This window comes from Staurois parvus, unplaced genomic scaffold, assembly GCF_062004578.1.
Source record: "Staurois parvus isolate SC_StPar_1 unplaced genomic scaffold, SC_StPar_1.0 ptg000395l, whole genome shotgun sequence".
Classification (NCBI taxonomy): domain Eukaryota; kingdom Metazoa; phylum Chordata; class Amphibia; order Anura; family Ranidae; genus Staurois; species Staurois parvus.
In genome coordinates, this window is record NW_028318191.1 from 149,925 (window position 1) to 172,109 (window position 22,185).

The 22,185-nt window shown below is 41.7% G+C and overlaps 1 protein-coding gene across 1 annotated transcript in view; it reads right to left on the bottom strand.

Annotated features, from left to right (window-relative positions):
- Nucleotides 1–9,459, bottom strand: part of DSTYK (dual serine/threonine and tyrosine protein kinase) — a 130,950-nt gene extending 121,491 nt beyond the window's left edge. The window contains exon 1 of the mRNA XM_089686345.1: nt 9,141–9,459. Coding sequence (XP_089542471.1) covers nt 9,141–9,333 — 193 coding nt within the window. The 5' untranslated portion in view covers nt 9,334–9,459. The remainder of the gene's footprint in view (nt 1–9,140) is intronic.
- Between the last annotated feature and the right edge of the window lie 12,726 nt (nt 9,460–22,185).

Here is a 22,185-nt window from a genome sequence, read left to right on the forward strand (position 1 = left end):
TAGCAGAGCAAACAAACAAAATCCTGTCCTGGTTGTCCTATACAAGGCTCATGTTTTCAATTACTTCAAAGATTCTAAGCCAAGATCTGAAGTTCCACACACTTGGGTGAGATATGCAAGCAACTGACTATTCTCTTCACAAGCTGTTGGTAATATTACACAGTCTCGAAAATCAAGAAGAAGTAATCCTAATAAACCAAATTCACCATTTCACATTTTAGAAATAGAAGTGATCTCTTAAGTATTAAGAAAATAAAATTTTTGTAGTAAAAAAAGTTAAACTGCATTTTAATGCAAATTAAAAGAACTAAAATGCAAAAAACGTTTTTTTTTTTTAAGTTTTGGATAGAGTGGAGGAATTAAAAAACCTATTAGGTTTTTATTGCTGTCTGTGCCCATGTTTAACCACTTGCCTTCCAGAGGATTTACCCCCCTTCATTACCAAGCCATTTATTTGTGATACAGGTCTGCGTTACTTTAACGGACAATTGCAAAGTCATGCAATGTTGTACATAAATGAAATTTATGTCTTTTAGAGCTGTCAATCGGTGGTATTTGATCACAGCTGCATTTTACATTTTTTGCACCATAAAAAAAACACAAAAAAAAAAACCAATAGGTGTATATTAAATGTCTTGCATGATAGTTGTAGAGTCTGCACATGGCGGTATATAAACTGAAGTTGTTCTCTCTTTTATACCAGTAATGGCGGCAATCAGTGACTTACACCGGGACTACGACAGGCAATCTGACACTGGGTGGGAACTAACTGCCACTGACATCCCCAGCACCACCAATACAGTGATCAGTGCTAATAAAAAGCACTGACACTGTACTAATGACACTGGCCAACAAGGCGTTAACATCTTGGGCAAAGGGTTAAGTGTGTGCTCCGTGTGTTTCAAACTGTGTGCTGTGTTGTGTTTTACTAGGGAAACATGCTGCTTTGTATCTCTTTGCTGTGCAGGGAGATACAAAGCAGCATGTCCATGCTGAAAGGAGGTAGATCTGTGTTTACACAGATCTCTCCCCTACCAGCCCTACCATTGATCATCAGCCAGGACCAGGTGACTGACATCCCGATCAGCCAACAGCGGCGTGGGTAGGGCATGCGCCCCCTACCCAGAAATGCAAATCATGTTAGCGTTTGCGTAGCCATGCCACCCTGTAGCAGTACTTCTGCTATAGGGCGGAGGGCAAGTGGTTAAGGAGATTCGCCCTCTCCATTTGTCCTGTTTACCACTATCATTGAAAGTAAAAGAAAATCCCACATTATGGGTTGTCCCCAAGAAAAGTAATAGAGGAGAAATCGTCTAATGGGCACACTAGTTCTGGTGACCTGGGTGTCTCAAAGGATTCCCTTAAAATTGCAGGAATTTCCTCTCACTTCCTGTGTTGGCTATAGGACGCAGGAGGCGGAAAAAAAAGAAAAAAATTTGACAAGGGTTATAAGCCTTCCTTATGCCATCTAAAATGAAAAATAAATCTATCAATAAATAAAATGCTTATCGTTCTACTTTAAGTGCCATATTAAGTGGCCTTAAAACATGGCCATTTAAGTTCCCCATGGATACAACACTGGTCTGCTCAATGTCATATGGCAAAGCTGATTAAGGGCCCTTTCACACTAGAAAGTCGTGCGGGTATCCAGTACCGCATTCAGAACGCACCGCCCTTGTGATCTGCAGTGGGTGTCAGTACAACATTAACAACACCCCAAAAGCAGATCATAAACCCAGTGTGTTTGCCCACACTGGATTGTATGGTAAAAATTGTGCAGTCTGGTTCCAAAAGTAGTACATGCACTAGGCTGAAATCGCACAGGAAAGTGCAGCTCATTCCTGTGCAACTCCTAGTGTCAATGGGCCCTTTAACTCCTTCTGCCCACTCCAAGTCTAGGCTCATATTTGTGCAACACAGTAACATGCATAAAATAGCTCACGGTCCCACAATGCATACTCTTTTGGCCAATGTGCAACGGTGCATTAAATATAAATGGAGCACCTTGCCAACATGCACACAAAATCCCTCATCAAATGCACGGTAACAAAGTACCATGTATTTTCTACAATTAAGAAAAAAAAAATGCAGGTAGGGAAGCCCACTGAAATTAATGGATTGCCCCAAACACAACCCGCAAAAAACATGTGCACACAGTCACACCTGCATAGGTGTAGACAAAGCCTGACTTCTTGTAGTACCTCTTGCATCACAATTAAAATTGCAGAAAAAAGCAAGAATACAGTTAGGCATGAATCCATGGTCAAAACACACTCTTGAACTACAATGCAGACAAGCATCCAGACCCAACAAACCTAAGCCTGGAGCAGACGTACTTAAAGTACAGGAACCGCTGTCTGTTCGAATGCTGGTTCAGAAGCAAGGCTTTAGACCAGCTTCTGTTGATCAGTTCTTGGCATTATTGGCTGCCAACACTTATAAATGTATTCTGACGAGGGTGAGTTGTGGAGTCCTTGAATCGACTTGGGAACAACGAGCCTGTCGGATTTTTTTTTACATGTGATTACCGCTGATGGCTTTAGCTGCTGGCAGTACTCATTGTGTTCAGCCAGCAGGTTATGCTCCCTGGCAGCAGAACAGAATAGTGATGCGGGAGAAATGATAGGTATTGGTGATGGTAAACATAGCCTTGGATAGTGGAAAGGCATACAAATGCATTTTAAATCTTTTGTGAATTTAAACAAAAGAAAAATGTAGAAAGTGAAAACGTGATCAAAAGCAACATAAAAGCTGTTGTATTATTTTATGCAATACAAACATTCCCCCCCCCCATTTAATAACACTACCTACAGCAACGTTAATGGCTCTACATGAATCTGCAGCATGAAACAGTAGTGCCCCTTATGTTACAAAGGCATATTGCCTAGAAAAAGCTCCAATAACCAGCATCAAGTCATGTGCCAATTCATCATGGGACAGGAGGATGAAGGAGCAAGGCATTTTCTTTAGCCAACTATACTGACAGGTCGTCTTTCCTCTTTTTATGTTTTCTGATCAACAGAATATTCTTACCATAAACCTGGGTTCACATATATGCGGTTCAGTACATCGCATGTGATTCGCACAGGAACCGCACCGATTTCCTGTACAAATCACATGCGATTTGTGTGCGGTGCGATTGGAGCTGTACATTTTGTATGGATCTAATCACACCCCACCCGCACCAAAAAAGGTGCAGGACACTTTTTTTGGTCTGCACTGGAATCGGATCGCATGGGTATTCACACCTGTGAAATCCAATTCTGCACATCGCGGACCGCTTTTGGGGTGTTAACATACACACCCGCAGCGGTTCGCATGAACGGGGTGCGATTCTGATGTGCGAAATATTTACAGAAACCGCTGCAAATTCCACACCACATCAGAGTGAACCCAGGCTGAAAGTTGAGATGTTAACAGAACACAAATACATAGTAACAAAAAGGGTATTTCCATTAATATTAAAAATGTTTCCAGAACACAAGATTTGTATTGGTTGACTGAAATATTTTTTTAGAAAAATACTGAGCAAGCGTAAAACCCTTTGCCCTTTTTTACAATATTGATGCATTTGTCATTGTTTATTAAAACTGTATTTATGTGATAAAATGTAATGTAGCTTAACAAAGGTTCACTTTAAATACTTAAACCCCTTTAGTATCACTCCTCCTCCTCCTCCTCCTCCCTTCTGTGATAGCATTTGATTCCCTGCCAGTTTGTTTGTTTCTTTTGTTAGTTTATGTTTGTTTGCGAAGTTTTGTTTGGTGTGCGTAAATAACCTTTTTTTAATCCAGCCCCACACTTAAAGGGTAAGTTAACCCTTTTTAGGGTGGAATACATAACATGTTCCCAATCCAGAAGCTGCTGCCTGATCCATAAACACCCCCCCCCCCCTTCCCCCAGGACAGAAGTACGGGGAGAAGATCCCCGTACTGTCATTTTAAAAACAGCGCGGCCGTGCGGGGCTCCGCCTATATGGCTGCATCATTCATTCACAGTGTTCTGTGAATGAATGGACTACAAGTCCCAAAAGCCGATGAGGCAAGGCTTTACAGGCTCCTACTACAAAAAATAATAAATGCACTTTTTTACCTGCAAAAAAAAGTGCATTTTAGGGATGCACCAAAATTCCGGTGGCCAAAACATATCAGCTGAAAATTGCTCGATCGACATTTTGCAGATATGAAAAAGTGAGCCAATACAGGTACCAATAGGGGACTATTGGTCTCTTACGTGATAGAAATAAAATCAAAAGTTAATAAAAAACACATTAAAAGGAAAAAAAAAAAAAAAGAAATTTAAAAAATTATTTGAGCCTCCCCACCCCCAACATTTCAGTTTTGGGCCAAGGGCATCCTGGATTTTTCATTTCGATGCACCACCAGTGCATTTATTTTTTTTGCAGAAATGTGACCTTATCCTTCAAATCTAGTACACAATGAAAAAATAGGATAGAAAATACGGCTTTCAGAGCAACTGTCTGACAATTGAATTGTTAGTACACTGCTTTTGAGAGCAGGTCACAACAGTTCATGTGAAATTATCCGAAGGGACAAGCGAGAAAATTTCTTGTGCGATACCAGAACAAACATTTTTCATTTAATCAGTACAGTATTCGTCCCCTAAAAAGAACACAAAAACAAGAGTAACCAAGACTGCGCATGCTCGGACATGAAAGAATACATTACATCATTGCGGGAGTTGTATTCTGTCTTACGAGAATTTTCTTAATTCTAGTAACTTATTAGTTTTTGACAATAGCATGCAAAAAAATAAAATTAAAAAATTCTCATAGGCTTTACTGGCTTGCTCAACCATAGGAAGAATGACATTGGTGAGCTGCCTACAGCCTCCAGGGATATAACTATCAGTCACAGGAGGCTGCAGGGCCACCTACCACACACTACAACTGCACAGGAGTGCATCATCAGAGGGCTGTTACAAGAACCTGGAAGAAACAGCCGGCTCCCAATAATGTCACAACATAGATGACGGTCCAGGACAAAGCATGCAGCAGTTTAGCAGTGGCCAACATCAGACATCACTGTATGCACTGGGCACAAGTATGTTTTTTGTGGACAACCCAACAGACAAGGTACGATGGGACAACATAAGATTGTTCGATCACTTATCTATAGCACTGCTTATGGGTAAATATCTGTGGTTATATAACTTAAAGTGGTTGCTCCCTAAATACTTACCTGAGCCCAAGCAAACACTGCCTGAGAGCAGCAGCAGAGCTGGTTCTCTTTCTCCACTCTCACAGGCTCAGAGACAGCAGCAAGAACCATTGGCTCCTGCTGCTGTCAATCCTATCCTGAGGAGGGATCAGGGGGAGCCATGCTCTGTGTGCAAATAGACAAAACACATCCCAGCTTGAGGTCAAGTCTGTACAAGTGCCCTTATAGAAAGTGGCTTACTATGGGGGCACTCTGGAGGAGGAGGAGGAGTCAGAAGCACTGGCAGGGGGCCCAAAACCATTGCAAAGAGCAAGTATGACATTAAAAAAAAAAAAATCAAAGCTTCAGAATCATTCTAAACAATGACTAACCAATTCCGCAAATCACATCCTTCCTCTTTTATAAGCAGAAATACAGCATGCCTTGAAGTGTAAATATCAATAAAGTTACATTTGTGTGTAAATTCCATCAAATGTATCGCCATTTACTCCCATTTGGTGTGAAATATACCATTGAAAGTATTTTTTTTATATCTGCTTACTAAGCGTAAAAATAAAAAAATTGCGGTGTGCAGCCAGAAATCCCATGAGTGCATTACTTCCTATACTCTCTTCCTCTGGACTGATATTAGCATTGTACCATGCTATCTTCAAGGACTACAAAACACTTCACCCAGCCAAGAGAGGTGCTCTGTAGCCCTAACAACTTCCCTGTCCTAGGACAACAACACTGCTCATTACGGTTGTCACGCTAGGCAGGAAGCAAGTAAAAAACGGCAGATTAACAGATGAAAATACTGAGGAAAAAAAAAAGTGCGAAAAAGGAAAAATGAGCACAGCCACTTCATCTATGGAACAGAACTGGGGGGAAAAAAAAGGATGGATGTGTATGTGTGTGTTTGGGGGCAGTCAACTCACTGAGGCCCCATTCACACCTGATCTTAGATTGTAAGCTTCCAGGATCAGGCCCTCCTAATCCTCTTGTATTGAACTATATAGTTGCTGTATTGTCTCCATTTATATTGTAAAGCGCTGAACAAACTGTTGGCGCTATATAAATCATGTATAATAATAATAATTTTGAAGCTCAAAAAAAAAAAAAAAAAAACCAAACACAAACACTCAACATCCAAAATCCCAAGGCTTTGATTTGGGTCTGTTCATCCCCTGTGAAGTGTTGCTTGAAGCCTGTAGTTTAGAACAGTACATGACCTACAAGCTTCAAGCATGTGTGGTCCACGTAGCCTTTAATGGAAAGCTGGTTACTTGTGTAAACACAAAACAAACAAACACACACACCACTCTGAACTATCACTTCTACAGTTGCAAGAAAAAGTATGTGAACCCCTTGGGATTACGTGGAGTTTTGCATGAATTGGGCATAAAATGTGCTCTGAACGTCATCTAAGTCACAACAATAGAAGAACAGTCTGCTGAACATAATACTACACAAACATTAGATGTTGCCATGGTTTAATTGCACATAACATGTAAACATTCACAGTGCAGGGAGGAAAAAGTATGTGAGGCCCTAGCTTAATGACTTCTCCCAGAGCTAATTGGAGCCAGGAGTGAGCCAACCTTGACTCCAATCAGTGTGATGATATTGGATGTGTTGCTGACAGCTGTCCTGCCCTTAAAAAACACACACCTGTTTTGGGTTTACTGGTTTCAAGAAGCACTGTCTGATGTGAACCATGCCTCGCAGAAAAGAGCTCTCAGAAGACCTACGATCAAGAATTGTTGACTTGCATGAAGCTGGAAAGGGTTACAAAAGTATCTCCAAAAGCCTTGATGTTCATGTGTCCACGGTAAGACAGACTGTCTACAAATGGAGAAAGTTTAGCACTGTTGCTACTCTCCCTAGGCGTGGTCGTCCTGTAAAAATGACTGCAAGAGCACAGCGCAGAATGCTGCATGAGGTAAAGAAGAATCCCAGAGTGTCAGCTAAAGACCTACAGAAATCTCTGGCACATGCTAACATTTTTGTTGACACATCTACAACAAGGAAGACATTAAACAAGAATGGAGTACATGGGAGGACACCACGGAGGAAGCCATTGCTGTCCAAAAAGAATATTGCAGCATGTTTGAAGTTTGCAAAAGAGCACCTGAATGTTCCACAGCACTACTGGCAAAATATACTGTGGACAGATGAAACCAAGATTGAGTTGTTTGGGAAGAACACACAACATGTGTGGAGAAAAAAAAGGCACAGCACACCAACATCAAAACCTCATCCCTACTGTAAAACATGGCGGAGGGAGCATCATGGTTTGGGGCTGCTTTGCTGCCTCAGGGCCTGGACAGATTGTTGTCATTGATGGGAAAATGAATTCCAGAGTTTATCAAGACATTTTGCAGGAAAACGTATGACCATCTCTCCGCCAACTGAAGCTCCGCAGAGGATGGGTGATGCAACAGGACAATGACCCAAAGCATACAAGTAATTCAACAAAACAATGGCTACAACAGCACTGAATGCGCCTTCTGGAGTGGCCCAGTCAGAGTCCTGACCTCAACCCCATTGAAATGCCGTGGCATGACCTTAAGACAGCGATTCACACCAGACATCCCAAGAATATTGCTACACTGAAACAGTTTTGTGAAGAGGAGTGGTCCAAAATTACTCCAGATCGTTGTGCAGGTCTGATCTGTAACTACAGGAAACGTTTGGTTGAGGCTATTGCTGCCAAAGGAGGGTCAACCAGTTATTAAGTCCAAAGGTTCACATACTTTTTCCTCCCTGCACTGTGAATGTTTACATGTTATGTGCAATAAACCATGGCAACATCTAATGTTTGTGTAGTATTATGTTCAGCAGACTGTGTTCTTCTATTGTTTTGACTTAGATGACGTTCAGAGCACATTTTATGCCCAATTCATGCAAAACTCCACGTAATCCCAAGGGGTTCACATACTTTTTCTTGCAACTGTATATACGGAGCACCAACATGTTATCAACTTGCCCCATAGCTGTGCAAGGACTTGCTTACACCATCTCCAGCTGAACACGGTTTTAATTATGATGCCAAAAAAAAAAAAAATATAAATAAAATGATTTTTTTCACACACACACACAAAAAAAAAAAAAAAAAAAAAAAAAAAAAAGTACCACAAAAACCTTTTCCATTTTTATGCAGACATAAAAGAATGTTGTTATCTGTTTAGGTCCGTTCTCTTTACTGCCATTGTTAGGCTCTGTTCACACTTATGCAACTTTGGACACAAAAAGTCACATGACAAGTCGCAGGCCCATGTATTGCAATGGAAGCCATCCAACTCTATGCAACTTAAAGTCGCAGGTTCATGCACTACTTTGTCATGACTTTCATGCAACTTGAGTGCAACAGTCAAAGCCACAGTCAACTGCCAAAGTTGCATTCATCCAAACTTGCAGCACAGTAAAACACACAACTTTGGAGTTGCACAAGTACAAATGGAGCCTTAAGAAAACATGTTTTGTTTATACTGTTACCAATCTAGGACTATAAAAAAAAAAAAAAAAACAAACACACACACACACACAAAAAGAAAGCAATGAAAGGGAAACCAGATATATACTGATACAATTTTTGTAGAAACAGATGTAAAAGGATTACATTTTCATGTTTTGCACAGCAGTCCCGTGTGAAGCGTCGCATCTATTTTTTCCTGCATTCATAATGTGTTTGGGGTGCATTTTTTTCACTAATTCTTTTGTGACTGAACTGATGACAATCATGTGAAAAGACCCCAAAAAGAACATAAATCATGCCAAAATGCACCCCAAACAGATTACAAATACAGGAAAATACACATGTGGAGCTGCACACTGAAGGCAGGAGTTGCAGTTTAAAGGCCCCTCCACCAGTTGTCACAGTTGGTCTGTGGAGCAAACACACCTCTGCCCATTGGAACAGGACTCCCCCATCACACCTGACACATCCCAGGGCTCCATACACATACAACACCTCCTTACCAAGGTCTCCAACTTTAATGTCGGACTCAGGGGAGCTGTAAGTATGTTTGATGTCCCGGAAGAATTTCTTGGTTTCCCGCAGGTTCTGGTGCAGTTTCGTTAGGTGTTTGTTGTAATATGCGAAGCAGCGGCCTAGCTCGCGTTGGAAGGAGCCGGATCCCCCAGAAGACCCGTTCCGGCGACCCCCTTCCATTCCCGCTCAGCTCTTCTCCTAGACCCCGAACACAGACCAGTCACACAGCGATACCAAAACAAGCAGAGCGCACTGCGCATAGGATGGAACCTTTATCATGAGCGCCCGGGGGAGAGGCGGACAGCAACAACACGGCGCGCATGCGTTAGAGCCACTCTACGTCCGACGGGAAATGTAGTTCAGGGCTGATGTGGCCTTGAGTTTAATCATCGCGAGAGGAGCGGCACGGGACGGTGCCGTGTCAGTTTTTCCAGAGACGTGCAGTGTCCGGTGAACATGTGAGATCAGACTGTTGTGGGTTCTTGTTCTGAGATGTTGGCGATGTTACCTGTACAGTGATATGTTCCTCTGGTTTGGTTCTTTGTATGTTAAAGTAGTACTGAAGGATGTTTTTTTACACAATTACATCGATCTTTTCCAATTCAGCATTGAAGAACTCTTCCCAAAAGGAAAATGTAGCCCTACATAGAAAATTCTATGCATGTATTACATTAAAGTGTTACCCCAACGTATTACATTAAAGTGTTTGTTACTCCAACGTTTCATATTCCTGGTATGTGCCTGCTGTACCATGTACTTGTATGAAAAAGTATCCTGTTCTCTTTGTATTGCTTCCTTTGTGTGAAATCGCCAGTGTGCCTGCCAGTCCCTCTGCTTTCCTAATAAAAAGTGACCACACTAGGCAAGTGACCACACTAGGCAAGGGAGCACATCCACCCCAGTGTGGTCAGTTTTCTGACCGTGTTGGAAGAACAGCCTGCTTGTCCTCCAGTAATCAGACTTGTGCTGACACCCTCCCTCCACAGTTCTTCACTGGGAAGATAAGTGTACTGCTGTCTCTCAATAGTGCCTTGAAAAAGTATTCATACCCTTTATTATTAACGCCCCTTCAAATTTTCCACATTTTGTCATGTTACAACCAAAAAACGTAAATGTTTTTTATTGGGATTTTATGTGATAGACCAACACAAAGTGGCACATCATTGTGAAGTGGAAGGAAAACGATAAACGGTTTTCAACATTTTTTAAAAGTAAATATCTGAAAAGTGTGGCATGCATTGTATTCAGCCCCCTTTACTCTGATACCCCTAACTAAAATCTAGTGGAATCAATTGCCTTCAGAATTCACCTAATTAGTAAATAGAGTCCACCTGTGTGTAATTTAATCTTAGCATAAATACAGCTGTTCTGTAAAGCGTTCAGAGGTTTGTTAGAGAACATTAGTGAACAAATATGTCAGGGTCCTATCCACAGCAGAAGTCCTGGGAAACCAGGCATTTCCGCCAGTACCCTACATGGCCGCAGAAATACACGCATCAGGCCCTGTTTTGGGAGGCTCTTCACTTCCTCAAGTTGCTGGATGATCTCTAGCTCTCCATACCTTGTTCCTGGTTCCTGTTTCCTGTAGTATCGTGACCTGTGACTTCCTGATACTGACTCGGCTTGCTCTTGGACCTGTCTACTTTGCTTAACCCCTGATCTGACATCGGATTAGCTAATGGATACTCTCTGACCTTGGCTTGAACCGGCTATCCAGTAATACTCTATTCCCGGAAGGGCTTGCATACCTCGCACAGGCGCCATCTGTCTGCAGACCTCATCTCCGTGCATCAGCTGTGCTCCTGGGTGGACCACCAACAAGCACTCCTACAGGCGACCTGTGCTACTTTGGGCCTGACTCCCGCTGTCCCACTCTCAGGGGAGTCTGGAACTTAGCCACAAGGGAAGCCCTCTCTCCATTGGCCTCCATCACCAGGTACCTGATAAAATAGCATCATGAAGGCCAAGGAACACATCAGACAGGTCAGGGATAAAATTGTGGATAAATTTAAAGCAGGGTAAGGTTATAAAAAAATATCCCAAGCTTTGAACATCTTACAGAGCATTGTTCAATCCATCATCCGAAAACGAAAAGAGTATGGCACAACTGTAAACCTACCAAGACATGGCCATCCACCTAAACTGACAGGCCGGGCAAGGAGAGCATTAATCAGAGAAGCAGCCAAGAGGCCCATGGTGACTCTTGATGAGCTGCAGAGATCCACAGCTCAGGTGGGAGAATCTGTCCACAAGACAACTATTAGTCCTGCACTCCACAAATCTGGCCTTTATAGAAGAGTGGCAAGAAGAAAGCCATTGTTGAAAGAAAGCCATAGGAAGTCCTGTTTGCAGTTTGCAAGAAGCCATGTGGGGGACACAGCAAACTTGGAAGATGGTGCTCTGGTCAGATGAGACCAACATTGAACTTTTTGACGCTATGTGTGGTGGAAAACTAACACTGCATATCATCCTGAACACACCATCCCCACCGTGAAACATGGTGGTGGCAGCACCATGTTGTAAGGATGCTTTTCTTCAGCAGGGACAGGGAAGCTGGTCAGAGTTGATGGGAAGATGGATGGAGCCAAATACAGGGCAATTTTAGAAGAAAACCTGTTAGAGTCTGCAAAAGACTTGAGACTGGGGTGAAGGTTCACCTTCTAGCAGGACAATGACCCTAAACATACAGCCAGAGCTACAATGGATCGGTTTAGATCAAAGCATATTCGTGTGTTAGAATGGCCCAGTCAATGTCCAGACCTAAATCCAATCGAGAATCTGTTGCAAGACTTGAAAATTGCTGTTCATGGATACTTTCCATCTAATCTGACAGAGCTTGAGCTATTTTGCAAAGAGGAATGGGCAAAAAGTTCACTCTCTAGATGTGCAAAGCTGGTAAGAGACATCCCCAAAAAGACATGCAGCTGTATTTGCAGAGTAAAGTGGTTCTACAAAGTATTGACTCGGGGGCTGAATACAAATGCACGCCACACTTTTCACATATTTATTTGTAAACAATTTTGAAAACCATTTATCATTTTCCTTCCACTTCACAATTATGTGCCACTTTGTGTTGGTCTATCACATAAAATCCCAATAAAATACATTTACGTTTTTGGTTGTAACATGACAAAATGTGGAAAATTTCAAGGAGTATGAATCCTTTTTCAAGGCACTGTACACACAAGATGTGACAATTTAACTCCTAGAATGCCCACAGTGAAGCACTATGATGGTGAGTCACACAGCCATGTTCTAACTTACACTCGCCGTGGTCACAGACCAGATGTTAGTGGAAAATGAGTGACAGGAATCTGGAGCAGCAGACTAAGGCCCCATTCGCATCTGAGCATTTTGTAGCTCTCAGCTCAAAGCTCCAAAATGCTTAGGGAGAAAAAAAATCAATATTACTCTATGGAGATGGTTCTCATCTCCACTCCAAGTCACCTGAAGCTCATAAAAGTTTTGTAGCTCGTTTTTGGGGCATTTTCACTCCCATAAAAGAACATGAAAACCCACAAATCGAACATTTTCATGTGCTTTAGCACATTTTGCCACGCGACCAAGAGTGTTTTTTCTGGCATGGCAACAATTGATGTCACAGATTCATTTTTTTTTCTATTTGCTAACACAAAAATGCCAGAACTCAAAAAGCCCAAAAACGCCCAAATAAATCGCAAATAAACTTTTGCAAATGTACATAAAAATGCTCAACAGAACATAAGAAAAAAATGCACAAAAAAGCTATGCTCAGATGTGAATGGGGTCTAACATCAAATTTTGCTTGAAAATTGGCAAAAGTGATAGTGAAACTTTAGCTCTGTTACAAGTCAATAAAATCAAATGTTTTAAAATGGCATAGGTGGTTCAAGGAGGGGCAGGAAGATGTGCACGATGACACAAGAATTGGGCAGCCAAAAATGCAAAGGATAAATACAAATGTGGACAAAGTGTGAACCCTCATACAGTCAGATCGAAGATTGAGTGTGCCAATGATGGCAGAGGAATTGAACATGAACATGGAAACAGTGTGGCAGATTCTAACGGAGCATTTGGGAATGAGAAATGTTTCCGTAATCTTCCGCAAATTTCTCAGATCTTAACAGAAGATCAGAAAGAACATTGCCTTCGAATTTCTAATTTCTTTTCAAGAATGCAGAGGTGTTTGATATGGTTATTATCTGTCCATTTGGGGAGTTAAATTGTCGAATGAATGTGTTGTTTTAACAGGTAAGGGTTCACATATACTTTAACCCTTTTGCTGCCAGGTTCATACATCGTAAGGACCTGAGAGTGGGGGGTTGGTTTACACACACTCCAAGCAGCTGCAGCCTCCGAGAGTGTGTGTATATCTAACAAGCCAACTGTCAGATGGAGACAATCCGGCATCTGCTCCCCCCCCCCATTTTTATTGCTGACCCTAGCAGCAACATGTAAAACATCACTTCTAGGTGTCCCATTAAAGGGGAAGTATGGCCAAAGCTCTGATTTAGTTCTGCACTTCTGTGAGGCTCTGTGCACTCCTTTGGTCCAGGCTCTGGAGGGATCCGACTATAATGTCCACTGCTCCCGCCCCTGCACAGTACAGCGCTCCAGTGGGTGTTGGAGGGGCAGAGCACAGAGACTAATAGTCACCGCTCAGTGCTCAGAGTGGACCTGAAAACTGAGGGATCAGTGATCTTTGATCGCACAGTTCTCGATGCAGAGCCAGTGGGGGACATGTTTGTTTTTTTATTCCCGCACTTCTCTTTTAACCACTTACCTGCCACCGTATAGCAAATATGCTGCAATACGGTGGCACAGGTGCGCAAAATCACGTATATATATATATATATATATATATATATATATATGTGATTTTGCATTTACGGGTAGGGAGCACACGCCCTACCCATGCCGCCATTCGCGGCCGCGGATGTCAACCACCGGGTCCCGTCCAGTGATTACCCGTCGGCGCCCGGTGATTACCGACAATCACCGACAGGTGACCTGTCAGCTCGAGCACACTGCTCAGGATGGCTGTGCACAGCGTGATTCTGAAGCTTCAAGCTACAAATTGCTCAAGTGTGAATGCAACCTCAGACCACTGATGTCTCTTTAAAGAGAACTGTAACCAAAAAATGCATCACATAGGTGACTTTATGTCCCCTGTGAGATGAAAAAAATCAAGTTTAGGTGGAAAAAATAAAGTGTAAAAAATTTAAGTTACGTCCAGGTGTTTAAAATCCCCCCTAAAATATGTTTTGAGACCCCCACATGCACACAGAAATGCACACATCAGGGCTCTATGCTCAAAACCAACAATTGCAGTACAAATGTTACATCACTGCGCACACTGAAGTTAGATCAATAATTTTTAGGCCCATTACTTACGGTTAACTCCAAACTGAAGACTTGTAGGGTCTTTTAAAGCATCATCTATAGAAAATATAGGGTACTGAAGTGTTTGCCATTTCATGGACACATGCAATTTTAAGGCTTAACATGTTGGGTATCTATTTACTCTGTGCAACCTCATCTTTTATATTTTACCAAAAAATTAAGTAATATATTGCAATATGTGACCTAAAATTAATTTTAGTATTTTATTGTGAACATTTGCGTTCCACTGTTGCTGTAATATTGTGTGACATAAAAAATTGGAACTACTACTATTTTCTTCTCTAAGGTGCCTGCTTTCAGATAATATATGTTTGGAGTTTTACATAATCTTCTGGTCTGAAAAGATTTATGTGCAAAAAAATGGAAAAACTGCTCTGGTGGCCAAAGGGTTATTAAGGGTTATCAGGAGCTCTCATCAAGGGTACAGGTTCTACAAACGACACAGTATCTATGAATGGAGGGGGCATAGATATCGATTATATGTCCCCCAATGTAGAGAGTCTTTGTCATTCATAGAAGTTGTAGTATTGCTTCTATGAATGGCAGACAAGGTATGTCAGGAAAAGGGCAGACATACAGTAGAGAAGCTTTCTTGACGACAGCTTCTGACAGCCCCTCAAAGTGATATTAAAGGCAATTTAAAATGAAAATAAATAATAAACATGCCATATTTACCTGCTCTGTGCAGTGGTTTTGCACAGAGCAGCCCTGATCCTCCTTGTGCCCCCCTCCCCCACCCCGCTGGCACTCCTAGCCCCTCCTTTCTGCCAAGTGCCCCCAGCACATGCAGCTTGCTACAACGGACTTGGGGCTCGTTCACACTTGACTGTTTTACCAACGCTTGCCAAACGCCCCTATAGCGTTTGGCAAGCGTTGGTCCAGCATTTGCGGAGCGTTTTTTAACGCTCGGCAAATGCCCCGCAAATGCCGCATGCGCGGTTTAGCGGCGGTTGCAAGGCATTTGCCGAGTGTTAAAAACGCCCTAAAAACGCCTATAATGAAGTTTGAATGGTGTTACCGTTCCGCAACCGTGTCGCAACCGCACCACAAACGCCGGCCAGGCGTTTGCTGAGCGGCACCATAGACTAGAATAGGAGGCTTCAACGCCTCCTGACTCGACCAGAGGCGTCCGTTTTGCTGCGACGCGATGCTAACGCTCCCGTTAGAACAGCACCATGTGCTGCAATGTGCAGAATTGTCAGAGGCGTTTGGGAAAAAACGCTTCCCAAACGCGCCTCTGCCACCTGCACACAACGCTAGTGTGAACGTAGCCTAATGCAACTCAAGTCCTAGCGACTTGATGAATAGGAGCTCTAAAAAGTTTACTTTGTGCTAGTCTTGCCAGATCTTTCAGTGGCATCCCCACAGCTGTAGTCAATGTGTCCAACCACCTAGTAGTCAGTCTCCCTGTTCGCCTGGTTCCTTAGATCTTTCAAAACATTATTGCCTTCTCCAGTGATCTCTGCCTTCTTAGTCCTCATGCGCACTTGACGTTTTTACATCTGCTGTTGACATATTTTTCTACAGCCACTAAACCCCCAGCATGTTATCCTGTGTCCATGCACACATAGACTGTAATCAACATGCAAAATGTAAAAAGCCGCAAACCGGCGTTTTTGGACTTTTTTTTACCCAAAAAAATATTTTTTTCTGGTTAAAAAATAAACGCTAAAAAACACAAACGTGGGAAAACGCCACTAAATGCTCCAAAAAGCTGTTGAACTCTTATGCAAAAAGGCTTAAAAAAGCATGACTACACAGCTAACGTTACCAGCATTATCAAAATGTCCAGTGTGCATGAGGACTAAGAGTTCTATCCACAGCATAAAATCCTTCTCCAGCAGCAAAGCTCAATGGGGTCGATCTATTTTCTGCATACTAGCACATTATGATTAGACCTTACATGAAGAAATTTTTTTTTTCTAACATTACTACCGCTTTAAGCGTAAAATTGTTCTCATTTTCTGTGTTCATGATCTTCATCTTGTTAATATTCAGTTCTAATCCCATGTTATGACTTTCAACTTTTAACTTTTCTTAGTAGATATAGCATATCTTCTTTACTTCTGGTGATGAGCATTGTGTCATCTGTATAGCACAGATTGTTTAAGTTTTGGCTGCCAAGTTTATTACTGACATACAAACATTTCTGAATATGGCCTCACTGTATAGGTTGAACAGGTAAGGTGACTAGATACATCCCTGCCATGATACCACATTTTATTGGAAACCAGTCAGTGTTGCCATATTCAGTTCTCACTGCAGCTTCTTGATTTTTGTATAGGTTCTTTATTAATTGTGTTATGTGTTTAGCTCAGCCTTTCTCATGTTTTCTAATGTTTTCTTTTATGCGCTCAGCCAGATATCCTTGAAATATCTTTCTTTATCTGTCAGAAACTTGGCATTGAAACATTCGATTCACCTGAGATACTTTTACTCTATCATCAGAAATTTTGGTTTGCCTTCTCTGTTCTGCTACTTTTCTAGTTTCTTCAGAAATCCAAGGTGACTTTTTGGCTTTTTTCTTCATCTGTAAGGTGCTTTCAGCTTCTTCACTAATTATGGTTTTGATAATGTTCCATAACTCTTCAGGCTCTCTAGCTCCTATATCCATAACGGAAAATCTTTTATTTAGATCCAGTAAGCTTGTTGAATATTTTCAATATCATACAGTATCTTGGAAGGCCTCTAATGATCTTTTGCATGTGAAGCTTTACCTTGATCTTGCATGTCAAAGCTTGTGGTCACTGCCACAATCAGCTCCTGGTTTAGTCTTTGCTGTCAAAACTGCAGACTTCCACCTTTGTCCCATGCAGATGTAATCAATTTGATTACGACGCATGCCATTTGGAAAGGTCCATGTGTATAGTTGACACTTGTGGTGCTGGAATTGTGTATTCATGATTGACAGTTGGTTAGTTTTACAAAACTGTACGAAGTTATCACTGGCCTCATTTCTTTCAACTAAGCCATACTTTCTAACCACTGCATCTTCGGATTTACATCCTACTTTTGCATTGAAGTCCCCCACGATGATTGAAGTTCAAGTTGTTCATAAATCAATTCTACATCATGATCTTCTGCATCTGTTGTTGGAGCATACACTTGGATCAGGGTGACAATGATCGGCCTTCCCTGTAGACAGATTGAGATGACTTTCTCACTGATAGTATTGTGTTTTAGTACCATATTTGAGCGCTTACTGTTCAGGATAAATCCCACACCATTTTTCCTATGTTTTGTGACCAGAGTAGCATATCCAATGTTCATTTGATTGAAAGTGTCCCTGTCCTGTCCATTTGAGTTCACTGACTCCTAATAAATCAATGTTGGCATTATCCATCTGATCTTTAACAATTTATAATTTTTCTTGGTTCATACCATGTATGTTCCATGTTCCTATAATGATAAGGTCTTTACAGCTTTTGATCTCCTTTTTCTGTCTAGCAACATCAACATCATGACGTCCCTTAGGCTTTGCTCCATCAGCTTCATAACTACCAGGCTTACTCTTGGTGACCATCAGTTCTTCCCTAGTAGCATGATGAGTGCCTTCCGACCTTGGGGACCATATTTCAGCACTATACGACAGCTCTCTTAGTTTTCTCATCACCATCAAGTTTTCTTGGCATAATACAGAAGTAGATTTACAGGCCTCTCTTCTCGTCAGTGTAAGTTCAATGTTGTCACCTTTGTCATGTCAGACAACCACCACCCATCTGCCTTCAACTGCTGCTCAGATGGGTGGTACATCATTAGTCTTATATCTCTGCCAGATCCTGTCTGCCTTGGGAGGCCCTGCTTGTAGTAAAAGTACTGATGGCATAGCTTCATAGATACATGCAAGCCCGACAAGCCAATGTACCATGGTGGAGATGCTATATTTTTGAAAAATACCTGGTGATCTACCCAAGTCCTCTTGGTTTTCATTTTCAAACTAGACTCAGAAGCAGATCTATCCTAGTGTGGTCAGTTTCTCCTGACTAGGGAACTGTAGTCAGATTCAGTTGCCATGCCCCCATCAAGCCATAGTTTTATTGACAGGTAAAGCGGCCATGCTGTTTATTCAGCATCTTCGGGTTTCCTGTGTAGCTCCTGTTATGATGTCAGCAGAAGCAGCTGAGCTTCTTCGGCAGGCTATTCCCACTGCCCTCCAAATCCTCATGTAGGCTGCAGTATAACCCAGTTGTCTCTGAATCCTGTATCTCTCAGTGATTGGGAAAGACATTACATTTTTTTCTGCAAATTATTTGTTGTATACAGGTGCAGGGGGAAGTTATTTGTCATTTGACTAAACCATTTATTTTGACCAAAACATGTCTAGCTAACTTATTTAATTGTAGTATGTGGTTAAAGTGAGATCACAAAGGTGCTTTATTTATTTTTGGTGTATATGTTTATACTGGGCTTATGAAAATTAAACCCAGAGCAAGTATCTGCAGGAGCTGATCTATTGAAAAAGTTAGCTGTCTTGCTGCCCATAGATCCTATGGCTTAAATAGCTTTGAAATAATGGAGCTCAACTTCTAAAGGACCCTTGGGTGTAAGCTATCTGGTCCACGTGTTTGATTCACCTTTATTCTGTCTAAATGTTTCTGAACCATATCAGTTTTGAGCCAATGTGGATCATAAGGGGCTATGTCAATACTATCCCTATTAAAGTGGTTCCAAAGGCAAAAGCTTTTTAACTTTCATGCATTCTCCCACAGCCCCCTGTTTTCTGAGTCCATTCTCCATCTAGTGCTGTGCCTGTCTGCTACAGCTCTTGCTCCTGCTGCTGTCAGTCAAAACCACATCCCACACACATCCCAGCTCAGGGGTGTGCCAGCACAAATGCCCCATAGCAAATGGCCTGCTATGTGGACACTCGCAGAAGAGGAGGAGCAGAGAGCACCAGTGGGGGACCCTAGAAGAGGAGGTTCAGAGCCACTCTGTGCAATACCTTTGCATAGGTATATAAACCTGTTTTATAGTTTAGGATAAAAATAGGATTTAAAACTGCTTCAAGTCACTGTTCTGTCTTGGCAGGAGTTTTTTCCAGGTCAGTGACTTGAATTTATTGAATTCAATATTAAATGAACAAGCAGAAAACTAATATTTTTGAAGAGAGGTTACATAGTTACAAAGTTAGGTTGAAAAAAAAAGATATCTATTTCAAGCAATAGAAATAAAAACAAAAAACCACCATATACACAATCCTATACCCACAGTTAATCTACACGAAGGAAAAAAACCCAACAATAAATCGGGCAAAAAAAATTCCTTCCTGGAGGCAATCAGGCATTAAAAACAGAAACAACACCTCCTGTGCTCAGGGACCCTGATCAAGGGTGGATTAATGGATCAACCACTAGGAAGTTCGTCCACCAATGGATCAAAGGTTGTGCAGCTCTTAACAAGGCTGGGGAAGCCCGACCAGTACTGCAAATGAAAACAAAAAGAAAGCACACCAACCTTGCGCATTAACCCAATAAAAAGCTATAATTTTATTAAAATGAGATGTATACTCTCAAACATTTGTGAGAATACATCTCATTTAAAAAAATTAAAGCTTTTTATTGAGGTAATGCGCAAGGTTGGTGCTCTTTTTTTTTGTTTTCATTTGCAGCAATCAGACATTCTCTGGGTCATCAATTCTGGGTGTTATTACCTGTAATTGTTAGTATTCAGTTATATTTTGTGCATTTTGAAATGCATCAAGCTCTTTTTAAATAAAAATATACTGAGCTGGCCAGAACTAGTTCTTGAGGGAGTCTTTTCTGCATTTTCATAGCCTTTCCGTATGTAAAGGTTAAATCTCTTTTCCTCCATATGTAGAGTGCCCTTTGTCCTCTGTAATGACCTGAAAGTGAATAACTTAGAACCAAGTTCACTATATGGACCACTTATGTATTTATACGTGGTGATCACAGGGGTGTGGACATTTTTGAAAAAACTACTTGTCCAGGGATTAAATCGGTGCCCCAATCTACTTGTTCCTCATGATAATCTACTTGTCAGATAAAAAAAATGAAATTTGAACCAAAATTGTATTTAAATCTGAGGTGCTTTTAGGAATGTCTGGGGCTTTTAAAATCAAAACGGGTTTTATGGTGAAATAAACGTGTAATACTTTTAACATTGCTCTGTACATCTCCTCCTCACTTCCCTGCCTGTCTCCAGTACTGCACCCAGGGACTAACAGGGAGAGGAGAGACCAAGTCCAGTGTAATGAGCACTGATTGGGTGCTTGTCATGAAAGGGGAGTGTCCGACTTATCCTTTATCCCTTTCGCTTCCAGGATAATTTTTGCATTTTTTGCACAAGTTGAAAAAATAATTTTAGGCCTGAAGATTACACAAAACCCCCAAACATTATATATTTTTTGAAAGTAGAGACCTTAGAGAATAAAATATTGGTAGTTCCAATTTTTTATGTCGCATGATATTGCCGCAAAATTTCAGTAAATAATACAAGTTAATTTTAGGGCACAAAAAAAGCAATAAATTACTCTATTTTTTGCAACATATAAAAGACGAGGTTGCAGTGAGTAAATAGATAACCAACATGTCAAACCTTAAATTTGCGTGCACCTGTGAAATGGCGACAAACTTTAGTACCCCATATTTTCTATAGGCGACACTTTTAAAGCCCCTTATAGGTAATCAGTATAGTGTACAGAGGAGGTCTCATGCTAGAATTATTGTTCCCATTCTGCCGTGTGCGGAGATATGTAACATGTGTATCGCAATTGACGTTTTTATGCGTAGCAGCCCCAGCATGTGCTTTTATGTTTGTACGTTCGTATATGTGGGGGGGCCTAATTTTTTTTGGGGGGGGTGTTATGTGCTTGCGTGTTACACCAAAAGTTACTTTCAAAACAAACTTCATAATGTCACTTCCGGGTTAGGACATGAAGGGGAAGGGAGTGGATGTGTCTGTCTCCTCCCTCCCATCTAGCTGACGGCAGTGAGCCGGTCCCAGGCCCGCAGATGGGCAAGCAGAGCCCAGGAGACAGTAGGCTGGAAGCTGGCATTGTGTGGAAGCAATCGGCGGCAGTGCTGCCGCCCAAATGCTTCCACCTGACAGGGCTTAAGGATAAAAAAAACTACCTGCCTGGTGCCCGGAACTACATGTCCCGGGGGTCGGGCAATATAAATTCAACATACCTGTGATCATATACCTCCTTATCCCCCTCCAACCAGAGGCAGGCATGCCGCTCATGTGACCGCTGTGATTGGCTGTCACAGCGGTCACATGATCAGAAAACTCCCAATCGCAAGTATGTATCCATAGCTTTCTGGTCACTGTGCTGGGCGTTCGTAGGGTGCGCGCTCTCAGCATAGAAAAGTGTTTACATATATGCGTACCTCTGGTGGGAAGTGGTTAATCCCATCTTCTTAGAGAGAATAAAATTCAGTACAGCTAATATTTCCTCATGGTTGACCTTCTGCATGCTTCTTATCAATTTTGTTGCCCCTCTCTGCACTTTCTCAAGTTCGCCAATATTCTTTTTTTGTGACTTGGTGCCTAAAATAGAACTGCATATTCCAGATGAGGTGTCACTAAAGATTTGTATGAGAACAAAATGATGTCTCTCTCCCTGGAGCCCTGGAGTCTATACTTCTTTTAATACAATAAATTATTTTGCTTGCTTTAGAAACTGCAGCT